We start from the raw sequence: 20601 nt of genomic DNA on the forward strand, positions 1-20601 counted from the left end.
ACTGCTATTTAAGATAATAGGCTGAAACTTTTTGTTAACATTCCCATTATAATTAACTATAAAACATCCATGACAGTGTGACTGATTTTTAGCAGGTTTTTGCCTATTTTATTTTATTTTTAATGTTTTCCCCCATATCTTGTTTTTGGTCCAATTAAAAAAATTTTTGTAGATAAAAGTTTAAATGGATAAGTTACAAGTATACCATCAAACATTTATAATTTTGTATTACAATAAATAACAAACAATTAGATATTACTAAATTAGTCGTCAAGCTGTTTTTTTTTGTGAAAATAAGCCAGCTACATAAATTGCATATATACCTAACAAGAATACGATTTTTAAGTCTTGATATATTTAAATCTACGTGATAGAAAAATGAAATTCTTTCAAGTATATTCCCAATTGATGAATTTAAAGCCATTATACATAAAAAATATGCGGGTTACTAAATTTAAGTTTAAATGCATGCATTTCGTGCAACTACCTCTTTCCCGTCGTTCTCAAGGATTTTTGTATCTATAAAAAAAGATAAGTAACCTTATTTTTATTTTTACATATTTTTTGCGTTTCGTGATTTTTTCCCTCCTATAAAACTATATTCTTGACATGCAACAAATGCTTTGCCACTTATGGGTGTTTTAATCCTTGATTTTAATGTATATTATTATTTATAATATTTCAGCCCGAGGCCCAGAAGAATAAATTCAGCTACACGTGTAACCTATGCAGCGCAACATTCAGCGATAATGAGCGCTGGAAGTCGCACAAGGGAATTCATGGAAACAAGACGTGGAAGTGCCGAATCTGTACTGAACTGTTTGAAACTGTTAATCAGCTGGCCACACATCTTTATAACCTACACAAAATTCCACAAGGTAATATCATTATTATTATTTGATTTGTAATGTTATTTCTTTACAGGTGTAATATAAAATAGATTAAAACTATATTTATGATATTTAAAAGAAATTATGTTACAAATAAACGAGCATATAAGTTATATATCTTATTGGACAAAAGTCATTAAGTTTTTTTTCTTTTTTTTTGCTAGTGTTTTCTGTTGGATCTTTTGTGTAGAAAAAGCATTGCTTCTGTTTGAACTGTGTTTCGTAATTTTTAAGATAAGACAGTAGACTATAAAAGTTTTAAAGATTTTTAATCAATATAATAGATTTGAAATCTGCATAAAATTTTAAGGATTTTTTATAAATTCGTTTTTTTATATAATTCTTTGTTGAAAGGCGCAAATACGATTTAAGTTAATAAATTTTGACCAATAGGATAGCTGGATTGGAAACTACCTGCGCTCTAATTGGTTGAATGATGTACGTCACTTAAGCTTCTCCAATCAGAGCGCAGATAGTTTTCAATCCACCAATCACAGATCTCAAAATTATTTAACTTAATTTGTATTTGCGCCTTTAAATAAAGAATTATATAAAAAAACTAATTTTATAAAAAAAAAACCTTAAAATTTTATGCAGATTTCAAATCTATTATATTGATTAAAAATCTTTAAAACTTTTATAGTCTATTAGACAGTACAAAAGAAAAAAGCCAAACTTGTTTGTTTATGGGCCGATTTTAATTATCTGCATTTGAAAATAATGTCCGTTGGCTGCTGTCTAGATTTTATTAGAAGGCATACTTAAGCTTTTATGAAAACTAACTTTTTTCCTTTGTTATTGTTTTGAGTTTTTTTCACGTCTGTTGTACATGAAGGGATAAATACTTTTTTATCTCTTCCCATGGATAATTAGAATTACAATAACAATTTATTTTTCAGCTGACCTCGAGAATGACAAGATGGGATACTTGGACTCCATTCCTCTAGTTATCATCAAAGCTGTACCACAGACACAAGCTGCGCCACAAGCACAGGCTTTACCAGTACCAGAACCACACAAGGAAGAAAGGAAACTGGAGGAAATAGTCGAGCTTAAAGATACAGATACGATCGCGGGCAATATGTTATTCTCAACAGAACAACAACAGCTACTAAGGCCGCAGAGCTCATGTACAGATGTGTCGGATAGTTTGTCTGAGGCGTCAACTGCCACGCCAACACCAACACCCACCGTGTCTAATTTACCCGATATTGACGAGTCAAATTTTGATGTTGCTACTCTCACATGCAAGTTATGCAACAAAACTATGAAAAATTTGAGGAATTTCAAAGTTCATAGAGCTAGACATCTTGGAACGCTAAACCATAAATGTCCTGATTGCGAGAAGAGTTTTGAGGGAAGAAGTGCCGTGAACAGGCACATGCTGGTCAATCACAACCGAGAATTATTGCCACATGAAATTACGATCAATCCATCCGCCAATACAAACAATGTGAAACCATCGTCGGGCATTAAGATATTCAAACCGTCGGAAATGGCGAAGAAAGGAAGTGTGCCAATTGTCACCATCTCGGAGAGTCAGGTTTTACCAACATCAACACCAGCAGTTGTATCCACCACATTGCCTTTTTTACGTCAACCAATGCCTCTTCAGTCCATGCCAAGTTTAATGCCGCACTCGGCGACACATTCACTTCCGCAGCTAGGTTTAGACATAAAACAGCCCATACCTGTAACAATGTCAAATCAGAACATTCTAGAGCCACCCCAACTTCCTATAATTCCAGAAATTAAGCATCCATTTTCTCAGCCACAAATGCCAAGCCTTGGAGCAGTTGACAATACAAAGCCTCTTATTTCACAATTAATCCCTCAAGCGCCCCATCAAATTGCTTCAGAAAGTAAACTTCAAAGTTTAGAGAAACATGATATAACAAAAGAAGAATCGCTAAGCACAGCAGAGCAAAGTGGCCTATCCACCCAGGAAAATCCTATACAAGCGCAAATGTCACACACAACTTTAGAGGTGAAGAAAGAAGAGCCTAAGATTTTTACAGAGCCACTTCAGTCTTCAACTCCCACAATTAACTTGGACGAAAAGAAGGTAACCCCATCATCAGACTTAAATGATAAAAGCTTACAGCCCACTAACGATGATATATTTGATGCTGTGAGAGAGAGGAAAGTAGTTCCTAGTGCCGTGCCATTACTGAGCAAACTTGAACTTCCATCTGCGTCATCGCCAGAGCCAATGGAAGACGCAGCACCGGAACCGACATCTGTTCATTCAGCTGGTCAAATGCCGATCTTGCTGTCAAACCCTGGCCCTGAGCCAATCAGATACATTGTTGGGGCAGGAACCAAGAGCGATGGTAGTGGTGCTACTGGTGACGAGGAAAATAAACCTTACGAAGAAAGAAATAATGTTGATGATGATGATGACCATCACTTGCCTGACCTAGAAATTCCTCTTCCTTCTGAAGATGACACTGAACAAAATGAAACAGAAGAAACCAATAGCTCCAACGTTAAACCTGAAAATGTTCCTCAAAAAGAGACGGATGCTGCAGAAAAAGATCCTAAAACTACTGATAATATAGTAGACACAGCTTCAAAAGATGAAGACAAATCTAAAACTGTTGAATCCAAGGAGGTTAATGATGCGCCGCCTGTCCTGACGCCAGCGGAGGAAGAACAGCCAAAGGTGCTGCCACCAGAGATTGCCAATATTGAGAAGATCATACCTGAATCTGACTCGGACACAGATTCCAAGAGCTCCAGCAGTTCCAGCTCTTCAGATGACAGTGATAGTGAGGATTCCAGCTCCTCTAGTTCCAGCTCTTCTGACGAGGATGAGGATGGGGAAGAGGCAGATGTGGAACAGGATGATATTCAGGTAATATTTCATATTTTCAATCAATAACTTTAGTACCTAGCTAAAACTTAACAATATTATGATTTTTGATTAGGAAAGGATGGGAGGTGGGTGGGGTGTTCAGTTCAGTTTAATGAATATTTTGAAATACAGGATGTCCTTATACATGGCTATTTTGTTGTAAGTGATCTGATTCTTGTACTATTTATATATTTTCTTATGCGCAAAACTTATGTTTCCTAATTTCCTAGTAGTGTGATTTTTTTGTACCGCCAGCCGTGACTTTTCCAACTTTTTGTTCAATTTAGGGAAAATAGACCTACCAAGGATTACTCATGAAAAATTTCAGATCGAAATTCGAATTCTAAGTGCCATTTAATCATTGATTACGAGATGGTTGCATTACTAAAACACCTTTAATTTAACTTAATTTTTTTTTGTCTACAGTTCTTTCAATAAGAAATACACATATTTAGTGAATATTACCTTTCTACCACTATTTTAAGCCTAAAAATTCACACCTTTACGGATTTTTAGCGCAACCTACTCCTCTCTTGCTCAGCTTTTAGGGCTTCTATTGACTTACGGCCAAATTCAAAGGCATGTAGTTTTTCCCTACATCTTTTTGACCAATCTTCAAATAATAGATATACTTTACTTTTTAAAAAGCGAAGCTTTTCTATAAATAGCGTCGGTCCGTCCGTCCATTTGAAATATGTTGATTTCTTTACTTTTTTAACTACAAATTTTTATGTGATCTAATTATCCGATTGATCTGATTTTTGGTATACTGATTCCTGGGACAACAAAATACATTATTATAAGAGAAGCAACTCAATAATCAAGTCCTAAAAATGTAAGTAGGTCCATAAACATTATCTTTTATCAAGCAGTTTTTTACTTACAATTTTGCTTGGACTCCTATACATTTATGTTCTGATTATTCAGTTCTGAAATTATACAAGTGTTAATGTCTGTTTGTTCTTCCGTTTCAGTGCTTCTCTTTTATGGATGTTGTCATCCTTGTTTATTTTACGCAAACTTTGGTAATGATGGGACGTTTAAATATGGGTGTGGAGAGGGTTGGATGAAATCTCATCATAGGGGATAATTAAATATGTAATTTCTGGCGGTCAGCCGCGGCGGGATCGTTGGGTCCGTTGTCTGTTATTATTCGTAAAATTCAGGGGAAAATATATGTCCCGTTTATCTTAAAAATTATAGAAAGTTATTGAATTTTAGATTTATGGTTTTGGTTAAGAGTAGATCCCAGGGGAGGGGATAATAGGTTACTTATTAAACTACCTAGTCCCCAAAGTTTTAAAATATTGTTTTCTTGTTCGTTGTTTCAACAACATTTGGGACTTAAATTTAATTTTAATTGGCTGGTGCATTAAGTTGTATGTCCAAAAGTTTTAACCACAAATTGTAAACTACACCATCATTGTAACCATACCCCTTAAATATTAATATGCTTTTTAGTAACGTAGATACTCTATAGTTCACTTTATCTGTCCATCCGTCCGTATCATTTTTCTTGTCATCATTCACAACAATATGGGGCATTTTTTAGTATATAATATCCATAGCAGTCTGACTGTTTTAAAGGAGCTTTTTGGCCGCTTTTATTTTTTTCCTGATTTCCACATATCTTTGATGTTTGTTCCGATTTTAATTTTTTTTTATAATAATATCCAATTAAATTTCCCATCGTTCTATGGTATTTTTGTGTTCATAAATGAATGGACAAGTAGATTTATTTTAGATTTTCAAATATTTTTCTTCTCTGCTGCTATTAAAGATAGATTGCTATTTTTTGGGAATGTTACATTTTCCAAAGAGCATCCAGTACACAACTTATTTTGTCTACTTATTTTTTTTATAACCACTTGATATTTGCTTAATTCACTGTCCGTTTGTCAATCCATGTTTTTTTTGTCTTTCGCTACTTATTGATGTTGTTATCCTTGTTTTTCAATAAAGTGCAAAGGTGAAGATGCATTTTAAAACCAAATATCTTGCAAAAAAGTATTAGATACAGTTTTCTTCTCATATTGTAGTCCATAAGTACGCCCATCATTAATTTGTTTATGTGTAAGCTTTGTTTTAAGGATATTTTAATCCCAATTTTTTTATGGTAACCTTTTGTAGGATGAGGTGATGGTACGGAAATATTAGACCTATGTATATTTTTTTATTTAACTGGCCCGGCCCCTCAATTATAGCCCTTTTTATGACCTAATCACTTATTCAAAAGTTTTTGTTGTTGTTTATGCGATACAACTTTTGTCATATGTTCAGTGGATGTGTATTTTTTAGGGGTTTATTGGGTCGCTACTATAGGTATTGTATTTGTATGGGTATGTGTTATCATTTTCAAAAGTTATTAAAACCTTTATGACATTCTAAAAATACCCTCTTATTATTTAGGTTGTGGCAGAGGCTAAATTGAAACCATCTGACAAAGAAACCACTGCTTCAAAACAAGCTTTAAAACCGGATGGAAGCCCTGAAGTAAAAGAAAAAATCAAACAACCTGCAAAAAGAGGCCGCCCTGCAAAAAATAAAAACTTGGTAAAAACTGCCACCAAAGTTGATGAGGAAGTAGAAGGTAAAAAGCCTACTCGCAGCAGACGTGGGGCTAAACAGCAATCAATATCTCCACCCAAGAGATCCGGAAGGCTGAAGGGAGCATCCTCTGAGACATCTGAGGAGAAAGATGAAGCTGAGGACAAGAATGTTGTCAAGAACAAAGTCAGCATGATCACACAAATATTTAGAGCAAAGAAAAGAGAGGAAAGTAAAAATGCCGATGAGAAAAAGAACGAAACAGGAGAGAAAGCTACTAAAAAAGATGTTGTAGTGGAAAGTGATAATGCTGAAAGCGGCAGTGAATCTTCTGATCAGTCCCTGGCGTCGTCTGAAACTGACAAGCTCATTGAGAACAAGCGGACTGCGGTCATTGGCGGCAAGTTAATGATTCCGGCGGATAAACTTCAAATTCCTGATGAATTATGCAAAATTAAATTTGTAGGCAAGGCTAACAAAAAGAATTTCATCTGTGAAATTTGTGAGAAATCATTTAATAGAGCAGATAAGATTAAATACCATCTTTACAATGAGCACTATGAAGATTTTATACGCTGCTGTGACTCTGTCCCAAAGATCTTGAAGAAAAATCTAGAAGCCCAAGGGGATAGTAAGTCACCTACTGTTGCCCAACCCGCCAAAGAAAAGAAGGTTTCAGCCCTAGGAAGAATATTTAAGAAAAAAGATCCTCCAAAGCCATTATCAGTATTAGCTCCCAAAGGTTCCAAGGCTAAGGGAGAACAGAATGGACCCAAGAAAGTTGCTGGAGATTTTGAAGATTCTGACAGTACAGTTGATAGCAAGGTTGAGACCCAAGAATCTCCAAAGCGTCAGCCAAAATCTAAAGTCACGCCGGAGAGACCTAAATCAGAAATGACAACCAGACGCACAAGAACAAAATCTCCCCAAGTTTTAGATCAATCTTTGCTTGAAGACTCCTCACCGCCAACTTCTCCCCCACCTTCATCACCTGTCCATTCATCCCCTCCTCCTTCTACAGAAGTTCCTAAAGATGAAATTCCTAATTTTGACTCAGATGACGATGAAAGCAGAGATGATATTATTCAAGATGATATTGATGACATACCTCCTCCCGTGTTGAAACCTGTTATTCCATCTCCAACGCCAGTTGTCGAAAAGTCTACTCCTAAGAAGCGAGGAAGAAAAAGGAAGGAGGATACATTAGTCGAAATGCCTATTGTGGAGCCAATGATTAGTACAAGAAGAACCAGGGCTATGTCTGAGCAAGATCAAGATCTGACACCTCCAGCCATTGTTGATGATTCTGGCAAGCCCATTGATACAACACCAGAGAAGTTAAAGAGCAGTCTGAAATCCAAATCTCAAAATACATCCCACAGTGAGCTAAAGGTAACATTTAACCTACCTGAACCTTTATATGATGCAGACGGCAATGAAATTAGAAAAGAAAGAAGAAAATTGGTTGAATCATCTCCTGTACGTTTCCCTAAGGATAAACCTAGTGAAGAAAGTGTTGAGTCTGTACAGCCAGAAGAGGATGACGGTCCTAAATTTGGAATGAATAAAGATATGATCACATTCGCTGACCTAGCTTTCCATACTAAAATCGAAGAAGAAAAGCTGGAACTTGAAATGGAACAGAAACGTATTCAAGAAAAATCTTTAGATAAGCGCAAAGAAGTGTCAAAACCGGTTGAAAAGCCTAAGAAAATGGTTGAGAAAGCTAAAGTTAATGTTCCTGAAAAAGTTGAAGTTAAAACTGAGGATGTTGTTGTTACACCTGTTGTTGAAAAAGAGCAACAGCCCAAGGATAAGACAGTGGCAACGAGTGTTGAAAAATCTAAATTGCTGGATAAACCTAAAGAGGAATCTGAAGATGCCAAATCTTTGCCAGTCAAAAAGCAGCCACCTGTAGTAGTCCAAGAAAAAGCCAGACCTTTAACTAGGAAAAAGGTATCAACAAGGTTGAGTATTGAGCAAAGTATCATAGAAGATACACCTAGCTTAATAGCTCTGCAAGCTACCAATGAAGCATCAGTTCCATCCCCAACTCCATCACAACAAACATCTGAACCATCAGCATCCCAAGAGACAGTTTCTATTGAAATAACCCCGGTCATACTTGAGCCAGTGCCCGAGGCAAAAGAAACAGAATCTTGTGATACAGTTAGCCTGGAGGATGACGAAGAAAATGTTGAACTGCCTGAGTCACTTAAACTGTTGCTTGGAGAATCTAACATTGCCTCTTACAAGGATTCTGAAGGTAGGAGTAAACCAACCAGAAGTAAAGTTCAAGTTGACACAATAGGACTCACTTCCTCCACTCTTGATCTTGAACTGCATGCATTGAGAAAACTTGTATTTGGTGAAATTCTACACGATAAATATGAATCTGCATCTACTGAGACACAGAAAAAGAAAGCTTCAGAATCAGTGATAGTTACTGAAAAAGCAGATATTACAGAGGAAAAAGAAGTTGTAACTGAGGTCAAATCAAATGAGTCTGTTGAGGAAATACTTGGCGAGTCTGAGGCTGAATGTGAAGACCCAGTACCCCGTAAAACCTCGAGGGTGTCCAAATTTATTCGTCTAACTAAAGAAATGAACAAACTTATTCCAAGTTTTACAAGTAAACTTTGGCACCACAGAAAACGATTGCGCCAGAAAAAAGCTGCCGAGTTCAGAAACCTTCGGGACAAACAACCATCTGAAAAACAGCACAAGTTTAAGCCCAAAAGATATGATTACAGCATTAATATCTTGTGTAGAAACAACTTGTATGACAATGCTTTAGTCACTGCAAATCTATTGTTGAAGAACCATGAAGATATCTATGAAAAATTCTTAATCAAAAGACCATTTTTTCCACCAAGATATAGGAAGTATAAAGTAGAGAAAGGATCAAATGATACAACCTTAAAGTTGAAAAAGAAACAAAAGTCATTATTTCAATGTTTTACAGAAGCACAAGATCTTAAATTAAAGCTGACAAGACAAGTATCCGTTACAACAACTGAGAAAACCGAGAACTTGGAAAAGAAAAATGATTCTGTTGTAGTTCCAGCAAAGAAAGATATACCTCCAGCTGAATCTCCTGTTACGACAGGAAAGCTACGTGGGCGTGGACGGCCACCAAAGCATAGCACACCAATTGCCAAAACACCGACATCGGCGCCAGTAACACCACCGACACCGGTTTCATCTGCTGCTCAGCCTAAAGATGAACCTAAATCAGTGACTACTCCCGCCACAAGTGTTGAAAACAAGCCAAAACTTATGATCAAAACACCAACTATGATCAATATGGAAAGTATTCTACTTAAAAATGTTGACGGTGACGACAAAATGCCATCAAATGTCGACAAAACAGCGCCAACAACTGATCCTGTCACAAAGACAAAAGAAGGATCAGATAACATACAAGAGATTGAAAACAAAAGCTTTGATTCTAATGATATGTCCAAGGAAGACTCTGCTCCTAAGAGGCGAGGACGCCCAAAAAAGAACAAATCCGAGGTTTTAGAAATAAATCAACTAGAAGTTACAAAAGAAAGAAAAGAAGAGGTATTTGATTTTATATCTGAAGAGACAAGCATTTTAAAACCAGACAGCGATGATTTACCACTCAGAAAACGGGGGCGTAAAAGAAAAATTCTAAATGTGAAACATTCCAAAGAATGGAAGGACAAGAAATGTCGTCTTTCTGGAGAAATTTCTTCGGAAGGAGAGGAGCAAGTTCCTCTTAAAATTACTTTCAAAAGACCTGTTAGTAGTGATGACGGCTCGGGAAATAAGTCTATTAAGCTAAGAGTCAAGACTCAAACAAAAAGTGACCACAGCTTTAATATACAAATAAAGCAGCCCAAGACAGATAACCCTGTTAAGTTTGTTGTCAAACCCACGGGCGAGTTGAGAAAAAAGAAAAACAAGTCTTTGGATGATATTGCTGAAAGATTGGCCAAAAAATCTAAACTAGCCATAAAAAGTTCAATAAAGGAGAAAAATACTGAAGCCGAAGAAAATCTTAGCTTGGAGAAAGTTTTTGATATTAGCAGTGAGACAAGTAATAGTCCCGGGATCAATGGAACGCAAATACTTGAAGAAGTTGTAAACAAAAGCGAGAGTGTCTCAGCTGTTACGTCATCGCCCACACTAGAAGTAGCGTCAAAGCAAGTTGGCAGTGTAGTTCCCATTTCTGCCGCAGTGGCGCCACTGTCCCAAGAAGAGAGCAGCGCTCTCGCTTTCTCAGGTAAAATCATTTTAACAAAAATAGAATTTCATCTCACCATCTCTTTTTAGCTCTCTCTCTCTTTCTCTATTTTTTTACAGCATGTTTAACATTAACAATTTCAAAAAGTTTATTAATGATAAAACAAATATAAAAATGTGGAAGTGTGTATTAAAACCGTGATTATTTGCATATTTTGACTTAGTATTGTTAAATCAGCTGATTTTACTTATTATTATCTAATTTTCCTTCTAACAGCTGACCTAACTTTATAAACTTTTATATTCCCTCTTCATATCAAATTAATATTGGTGATTTTATTAGTTATTAGTGAAAAATTAAAAATTAAATATTCATATTAAATAAAAATACTTTTTAAGCTTTGAATTTAATTTTTAAAAGGAAAAATTAAAACGTCCTAATTTGTTAAACTTGATTCTTTTATATTTTTATTGATTTTACAAAAAAAAACTTGTTAGTTAGTTATAAAGATTTATAATTACTAACTTTCTTAAAAATTGAAATGGAAGGATTAATAATTTTATAAAATATTTTTGTGAACGTTAAAAAATTGAAAATACAAAAAGATATTTTTATATTATCCGCTTGTCGGTAGCGATTTCATGTATTTATTCCGCCCCCCCCCCCCCCCCCGCATAAATACATTTACAGTGTGGCTTCGAAACCAATTAATATCCGCTGGATTAGAACCGGTTCACAGCCAAACTGAAAATTCTTGTATAGCGTCGTATTACAAACAATTTTCCACAAATATAAAATAAAAATCATAAAATTAATAGTTTTATTCTTACTAGCGGCTTCGCCCCTAGCCTCTAGGGGCTTTGCCCCAAGAGGTTTGATCAAACCAATTTTTCGTATTTTAGATTTAAAATAAAAAAGAAGAAAAAATTTTTTGGGGGGGGATTTTTTTTTTGGGGGGGGGGGGGGTAGTCGATCCCACTATTTTAATTTTAGTTTTAATTTTTTTTGGGGGGGGGGTATTTTTCATTTTTGGGGGGGTTAGGGGTGTCCCACCCCCCAAGAAAATAGTTATAAACCTTCCCGGGAACTATGAGAAGCTACCCTGTTAATGAGAACCCGATCGGTTCAGCGGTTAGCGAGATCCTTCGCTACAAACAAACAGACAAACACACATACAGACAGACAGACAGACATCGTTCTACTTTGTATTATAGATAATTTTTCATTTTAATATCCCAAGAAAGCTGCATATAATACGATGCGATCATGACCCAGCCACTTTAGTGTTTTGTTCTATTCACGAAGCTACTCCTTAAGTTATCGTGTCCATCTTTGAACAATTTTAAAAATGGTTGTCGTAATAAAATAAACAGTTAAACATAGTGTAAATTGTTTAATGATACCATACAAAAATATTCAATAAGAAAAATTTCTTTGCCTAACTTACTGGCTAATTTGTTAGAAATATTTTTTTGTATTTCTAATAATTTTCAAATCTATTTTGTAAACATTTAAAATACTTATACTTTGATTCTATAGTGAACAGGAAGGGAGAGGACAGCTGCCTGTAGTTTAGATTGGTACTCAAATTTATTTAAAGTTAAACAGACTATTTCATTTGTTGGCTTAAACAATTAAAGTACTAATATTGTGTTGATGGATTGATTAGATTTTCTAGTGTTCAAACTTTTCAACCAATGATCTTAGATTTATTGAGGATGTACATTAATTTATCGTCCATTATCTTATCCCTTAAGATCCCAGATTGTAAATGATTTGGGTTGTCTACTTTTACAAGGGGAATGAGGTTAGGTATTGGTAAAACCCAATTTAAATATATTAATATTATCTCATCTAAATAACCTCCAATAATCTTGGATCTGAAGGGATACGACAAATGACGATGAATTGTAAACCCTACATTATGATCAATGAATTACTTTTACTGTTGATTAGAATTATTGGTAGAAAATTTGGACACTAACACAAATTGTACTACCCAATCAAAATTTAATAAAAAAAAGTTTGATAGGTTTTTAAGCCAATTAATAAGAGTACGTGTTAATGATTTTGAGGGCCAGTATAACAGTCCATTGTCTCCTCCCTCCCTAGTAACAATGTATTTTATATGATTAGATAATATAAGTTTATTACTATGAAGGACAAATAATGGATATTTTTTATATTTATAAAAACTATGTGTTGTACATTTCTTTTTCTGTTAGCAATATTTTATTTTATTCCTAGGTGAAGCAGGCACAGAAAAAGCTGCTGTGCCTGAAAATGTCTCCAGAAAAGTTAGAAAGCAAGGGCCAGTCTCAAACGAACTAACAACCATCTACAAAGATTTGGCCTCTAAAAACAGCAACAAGGAAAAAGAAGGAGCGAAGTCAACTTCCAAACAAAAATCCGAAAGCTTGAAGCAAAACGAAGAAATATTAGATATTGTCAATGATTTAGTTGATTCTGTGCAAACTAGCGACGAAAAATCTGACCCCAAAACCGAAACAGGCTCTCAAGTGTATGGCATTGTTAGATCCATTCTTGATGATGTGATGAGCACTCTGGATGCAAAGGAAGAGGAAGGTGTTGTTATCCCCCAGTATGATGGTGACGTTGATTCAGATCTATCAGACTATGATGACGAGGATCTTGATGAGCAAAAGTTTTATTCTGTTGATGGAACATTTGATAGCAAGAGAAAATCAAGGCCGTGTTATGTCAGACATGGTTCTTCTATTTTGAAAGGAAAGTATGAATCTGTCCAAATTGTCACCAACACTCATACAGCAGGCGACGGCAGACCACCGACCAGCCTACCAACAGGATCAACAACGCCAAGCGGCAGCGCATCAAACCGCCAACCGTCGGTAAACCAGTCACCAAGTCCAACCAAACGGGACAGATCAGCGTCAGAGGACAGCAGTGACGGAGGGGATCAGCCCAGCAAAAAGAAATATCAGTGTCATATTTGCAACAAACTCTTCCCAAATTCATTCCGCCTGAAGACACATGTTCGTGTTCACACCGGAGAGAAGCCCTACAAATGTGAGCCATGCCAACAGGCTTTTGCAGACAGGTAAAAAAAAATTCTTCAAAAAAGCTGGGCATTTTTAATTTGACCCATATAAATTTCAATTTTTGAAAGTACAATAAATTTTATTATAATAAGTTATTAATAAAGAACTTATCTTTCATTATTTTATTGTTTTTTTTTTTCAATTATATTTAGAATTAAAATCATTAACCAAAGAATAATGAAATCTCTTGTTTAGGTCGAATTTTATCAAACACAGAAATACGAAAACCCACAAGAACAAAGTGAGTTCTTTGGATGATAGTCGCGCAGCCCTGGACAATATCCGGCAGCCGGAGCGAGGACGGCCCTCCAGACAGATTATTGACAACAGAGTCAATCATGTAAGTAAAAAATTTCAGTAAACTAAAGCACGGTTTTAAAAGACTTGAATTATTATCCAAAAATATTTATCCTATTATATAAATTAAGTTGAACTGTTTTTTGGTCTCTAGCATTAAATTTTGATAACTACTGAACCAAATGAGTTTTCCATTTAATGGAATATTCCTTTAGGTTCCTTGATGGTTTTAGGCTATTTCCCTACTTAGGTACCTTACTCCTTCAAATACAGAGCTCCCAGGTGCAAGGAGTGCGGCCGCTAGTTCAATATACAGCTAAACATTACACAATCTCCATATATAATTAAATCTATTGTACCGAGCATGAAAATGTTTTTGTATTATTGAGTTTTAAAAGCTATTGATCCATCTCAACCCAAGACTACTTTATCAAACTAACATCTTTGTACAGGCCATATATATATTTCAATAACTAAGGTTATCATTCTCAATCGTCCTGTAAAGGAAAAAACACAAATCAGTAAATTATACAAACAAAAAGTCTATTTTTGAAGAATCTGAATAAGATATTTAACGTTTCTTTTTTTCTTTTTGATTTGAAGAATTGTAGATATGCATCGCATCTTTATAAAAGGTTATGTAATTAGAAATGCTGTTAAAATTAAATTTTCATAATTCATATTAATAAAAACACATACCTATAAACTTTTTTGACATTTTAAACATATTTACACTCCCGCTACATATCTATTTATGGTCTAACAGCAGACCATTTCAAAACAAACAAAAAAAAACAGCTGAAAGAAAGGGTTGAAGATTTTGAATGGGCGTAGCAAGAGGAGATTGTGGTGTGGTTGCTATTTTCATTTTTTTAAAAAACATTGCAACTGCATTTTACATTCTAATATTTAATACAGGGTCAAATTTACGAATATAATATTTTTCTCTAGATAACAAAGTCCAAGGGTCATTACTCTGTACTTGCTCTAATGGCACTATTTGAAAATCATTGGGTTGGTGTCCATTAGAAGAAAAATGAATACCTACAGCTTTGGTTGAATTTGGTTTAATGGAACTGTTATGGGCATTAAATCTATCACAAATACGATTTTTTGTTTTGCCAATGTACTGTGGTTTTAGTCTACAATTGCCAGATTGTTTAACACATGTTATACAATAAATTACATTAGAAGATAAACAATTCATACTAGAGAGAATAGGAAACTTTTCATTTGTTGTTGATGATGTTAAATAATTTGCAAATCTGGGTGAATGTTTACAAAGATTACAATTTCTATTACAATGTTTAAAACCAATCTTTTTTCTCTCTGATTTTCGATCATTTAAAACAGGAAGTTTGGCTCGAATTAAATATTCTCTGAGATTTTTTGGCCTAGTCCAAGTAATCATTGGTGGGTGGGGAAAAGTTCTTTTTAGTCTAGGATTTTTTACCATAACTTTCCAAAATCTAAAAATTATATTTGAAATAGAGGGTAAACGGGGGTCATATTGTAAAGATAAAACTGGGCGTTTTATTTCAGATTGCTTAGCTACTTTTTGTAAAGCAACATTTCTATCAACAATTTTCACTTTATCAAAAGCTTTTGTTATATAATTAACTTTATAACCACGTGATAAAAGCTTTATTTTCAAACAATCTAATTTGTTTAAAAAATCAAAATTTTCACTGCAAATACGTTTTAGCCTTAACGCTAATGAGTAAGGTATATTTTCTGTAATGTGTGATGGGTGACAGGATAAGGGCGAAAGATAGTTGCATTTTCGCCCCGGTTTCTCATAAAGGTCAGTTTTGATAAAGTTATCCTTTGTCACAGAAATAACTGTATCCAAAAAAAACAACGGTTTTCTTGGTGAAATCATAACTGGCTGTAAACTTAAGATATGGATGGAAATCATTTAAATGTTTAATAAATTTTAAAAGCTCATTTTCACTACCATTCCATAAGAAAAATATATCGTCAATATATCTGCGAAAATGTCGGGGTTGTAGGCCTTTCCATCTTTTTAGAGCCAATTGCTCTACACCAGCCATAAATAGACACGCGAACGTCGGGGCGACTCTTGAGCCCATCGCGGTGCCTATAGTCTGTAGATAGAAAGTATTATTAAATACTAAAATATTACACGTAAGGACAAATGTAAGAAGTATAATCAGGAACGATGTTGGTACAGATTTGTCTTGTCTCTGGTTCAAAAAGTAGCGGAAAGTCTCTATACCTTGTTGAATTGGTATATTTGTGTATAGAGACTGTACGTCTAAGGTGACCGGAATTGTGCCAGGCGGCTGCGGTCCGGCATCGTTCTCTGACTTAAAAAAACGCAGCATGTCAGGTGTATCTTGCCAGTATGACAGCAGGCTTTTAACAATGTCGTTACTGTGCATGTCAACAAAGTGTGAACAGTTTTCAAAAGTGGTACCAGATGCACTTTCTACAGGTCGCAGGGGGGGAATTTTGCTATTCTGTGGCCACTTCTCTTTGGCCACATGATCTTTAACAAGACCATAAATTATGTATTATTGATTGGGTTTAATAATTGTTTATTTTAGGTTATTCATTTGAGTCATCGAGGTGAAAGTCATCCCCAGGAAGTGCCTCAATTTGAATTTCTTGACTCCCCGCTAAATCAACATGATCTGGACTCACACGTTCCTATTGACGGATATGGTAAGATATTTTTAATATCAAAGTGGTTATAGAATATACCAGAGGTGGATTCTTAAATAAAATTGCCCCACTAATCGCTTAGTGGGGCAAAATTGTTTTCGTGAAAAATCCTCCAATATAAAACATAAAATTTTACAAAAATTAAATAAAATCGTATGTTAATAACCCTTCTATGATTTGGTTTAATTTTTGTAGATTTTTAATGTGATTTTGGTGGATTTTTCACGAAAACAATTTTGCCCTTCTAAGCGATTAGTGGGGCAAATTGTTTTTTAAGAATCCACCTCAGGATATTATGACAGGGGGAAAATTATCGTTAATTTTGGTAGCTAACAGGGACATCACTCACTGGTCAGTTCGTTCATCTAATAAGAGGGGAGGGGGGATGGGGTAAAGTCGGTGGATGTCGAGGATATTTTAGCCAGCTACAAGTTTCACTTTATTAGAGTACATGATAATCTGGTGTTAGTTCCAATTAAAATTAAATTTAATACTATTAAGGAGTAGGTCACTTTTTCAAAAACTACTTAATACACAATTAACGATATGATATTTGTAGTCTAGTTCTACTTGGCCTAGAACACGGCAAATTAAATTTTTTTAGAAATTAATTCCATTAAATTTTTTTTTAGATACAGACGATTCCATCCCCATGAGTTTTGACGATATGCAAGAAGTCAGTCTCGCCGCTGAGTACTTCATGTTCTCTACACAAGTTGACGGAGATCCTGGTGACTTCACTGACTCTGGTGATGATGAGGACAATAAGACTATCAGTGGTGAGGCTCACCATATGTATGCGTCGCAAGTTGACGGAGAATTTGATGATCTTTTCTGGTCGCAGGTTGACGGAGAGCCTGACATAGTTCTCTCACCCCCTCCATTGATTCCAATTCTAAGCCGACCACAGCAAGACCAAGGTGGTGCTAACAACAGGTTACCTGATTTATCACAACAGCATATTCAGCTACATCCTCAGCAACAACAGCAAAATAATACAAATATACGCAATAACATGCAAAGTCCAATGATTCAGAAGAACGAAATTACATTGAACCAAATTCTACCCGGGGAAACTGTGGCTGGTCAGTCTAGTATGCCTGGCGGCGGCGTTGTGCAAACCCAAGTGCTGTCAAGTGGAGTTGGCGGTCAGAACAGAATGGTTAACACAATCACAACTACATCTTCCTTGAATCAAATAAGGTTCGTGCCGAGTATTGGTAATACCTCAACATCAACTCTGGTTATTCCATCAAGTCCTGCTTCGGACAACTCTTATTCTTGTGAGCTGTGTCCCGCCAAGCTGAAGAACAAGCGTAATTTTGACACCCACATGAAAAGGCATCGTGGCGAGCTACCATTTAAATGCGACGAGTGTCCCAAAACATTTCAAGGCAGACGCGACTTGGAAACACACAAAAGAAGTCGGCACAGTGACCAGGCAAAGCGTAAGATGCTGGAATATCCATTCATTAAAACCTCAATGGACCAAACAATTATTAGATCTTTACCCTCAGTGACCTCTACCTCCTCCTTGTCGATTATACGGACTCCCTCGAGCAGTCAAGCACCATCCTCACAAAGTACAACTACGTCAGTGATGACTACCAAGTCTCTGGTTTTATCAATGAATGGAATAAATGCCTCCAACTCATCACTTGGGTCAGGTATGTTGCATTTAATTATTAAGCAACCTGTTTTTCTTTCTAATGAGAATAATGTTTTTAGTGCAGTTAGCATGTATGTCTGTCCTGTGTAACTTATACTTGGGCTCGGTCGTTAATGGTTAAAACTTCCAAGGATTTTAGTGGCTGTGCACTTGCAATATTATTTGTCTTATCTTATTGCAGTTTCGTGCTATGCTTATTTAAGTTATGTAATGCTTTCTTGTAAAGAAAAATATCAGAATTTAATGAATGATTTTCTAGAATCTGTGAGTACAGTGATGATAAAGCAGGACCCAGTGATGGTGGCTAAAGATGAATTTCATGAACATGATGATTTTATCCTCAACGATGCTCTCTTTGATAATAGGTAACATTTTAACTACATAGTATCTGATTAAATGAACATCTTCAATATTTATATATTCTTTCAATAGTTCTAAAACTTAATATCCCTTCCTCTTTTCCTTAAATAAAAGCTGATTAATTTATAGAAACCGATGCATTTTAGGATATTGCAATTATTATATAACTTTAATAAGGTAGTTTAGTCAATGGATGTAGATTAGAATATACGTGGATATTATGACAGGGGAAAAATTGTCGTCAATTTAAATTGCTAACATGGAACTCGTTTATTGGTCAGTTCGTTCATCTAGTAGGATGGGGTAAAGGTGGTTGAAGGGAGGCGTCGTTATTTTAGCCTGCTGCAAGTTTTTTTTTTATTAGGAAACTTGAGAATCTAGTCTAACATCCAAAAATAATATATCCATTGTTTAGTTTGATGGACACGGATGCTGGTGTTAGCCTCAGCCTTGATGATCTGACCAGCTTTGCCCCGCCCCTGGGCGGGTCAACCCTACCAGGATCTCCGCCAACTCACCTGGGAGGCCACCACAACCTGCCCAGCTCACACGACCACAGCTTTGACGACGGAACTACCTCATTTCTCAGCAGTACAGACATGTCCCACGATACTTTTGATATTGTCGGGGATAATACCAGTGATGGATATAGTCGAAGAACACCAAGTATTAAAGGTATTTTGTTTTTACTTTAAATTTTTAAAAGTACCTAGTGAAAACAAATTTTTATGTAATTTTAATTTATGTAGGTAGTTATTTATATTCTTTTTGATATTCTATTTTCAAACAAAAAAAGTTACTCATCTCATTGTTTAGATTTTCGAAGTGACAGTGGGATAACCTCTCCTTTCACCCCCCGCAGTGGTAGTGGAACCCCTAGCCTGCCTGATGAAGGAGAATTCCCATGTACACAGTGTGATAAAAGATTTGGTAACCGTAGGAACCTGATGAGCCATATGAGACGCCACACCGGTATGTTTAATGTTTTTATTTTATCAGGGTTTATCCAGGGACCTAAAGGGATAAGACAATGGCCGATATATTGATGTACATCACCAATGATGATACACAAAATTACCCTTTCTGTAGATTTTAATTAGTGGTTGAAAAAGTTTGGATACACGTTCAAATGAACCAACCAATCAAAATTCACTGATAGTCCCCAAAGTTGTTAAGCCAAGAAATAAAAAATTACTACAAACTTTGAGGACTAGTGTAATAAACAGCCCAATGGACGCATTTGATTATTAAATTGTTTTTAAATTTCAGGTGATTACAAATTATTTTGTGAAGACTGTGGTAAAGGATTTTTCACTCAGTCCAAACTAGATTCACATAAGAGAAAGCATACAGGTGGGCAGCATTCTTTTCTTTCCTATCTATCTACTTTACTTAATATCTTTATTTATTTTATCCGTTACGGTGGTTAACTCTATGTCTGTAAAGGATTATAATTTGGTTTCCAGTATGGCTTCGAAACCGATTCTATTTCGCTGGATTAGAACCTGTTCTCAGTAACACTTATAAGTCATGTATCGCATTGTTTTACAGCCAATTTTCCAGAAATATTAAAAAAGAAATCATGAAATTAAAACCAGTTTTGTTAGCCAGGGCCTTTTGCTTCTCGGGGCTAACAAAACTGGTTTAAATCTGATTTTTCATTTTAATATCCGCGGGATGCGATAAATAAATATTATTAGTTTTACTACTACCTTTTGTATTGTTATTTTTTTTTCGAACAGCTAGTTAACATTTTAAGTGAAGAAAAAATTGTAAAGTTTTTAAATAATCCATTAACAAGAAAAACTTCATTTCATTACCTATCAGTCCTTTTTTTGAAATAATCAAATAATGAAAACAAAAAAAAATATTAATTTAGGTGAAAAGCCGTTCCGATGTTTGTACAAGCCGTGTTTGAAAAGATTTCGTTATAAGGGAGATCTTTCTAAGCACATAAAAAGATATCACCCAGGCCATGTGCAGGTACGACAATGTGTCAT

At 35.4% G+C, this 20601-nt stretch overlaps 1 protein-coding gene across 1 annotated transcript in view; it reads left to right on the top strand.

The window, feature by feature from the left end:
• The window catches only part of LOC145316271 (uncharacterized), a 32302-nt gene that overhangs the window by 6475 nt on the left and 5226 nt on the right, over window positions 1–20601 (top strand). The window contains exons 4-15 of the mRNA XM_080156693.1: window positions 686–878; window positions 1790–3747; window positions 6157–10546; window positions 12755–13586; window positions 13783–13927; window positions 16455–16572; window positions 17205–18239; window positions 18501–18606; window positions 19017–19276; window positions 19418–19573; window positions 19871–19954; window positions 20481–20584. Coding sequence (XP_080012819.1) covers window positions 686–878; window positions 1790–3747; window positions 6157–10546; window positions 12755–13586; window positions 13783–13927; window positions 16455–16572; window positions 17205–18239; window positions 18501–18606; window positions 19017–19276; window positions 19418–19573; window positions 19871–19954; window positions 20481–20584 — 9381 coding nt within the window. The remainder of the gene's footprint in view (window positions 1–685; window positions 879–1789; window positions 3748–6156; window positions 10547–12754; window positions 13587–13782; window positions 13928–16454; window positions 16573–17204; window positions 18240–18500; window positions 18607–19016; window positions 19277–19417; window positions 19574–19870; window positions 19955–20480; window positions 20585–20601) is intronic.

This window comes from Acartia tonsa, chromosome 4 (assembly GCF_053477335.1).
Source record: "Acartia tonsa isolate MP-2025a chromosome 4, ASM5347733v1, whole genome shotgun sequence".
NCBI lineage: Eukaryota > Metazoa > Arthropoda > Copepoda > Calanoida > Acartiidae > Acartia > Acartia tonsa.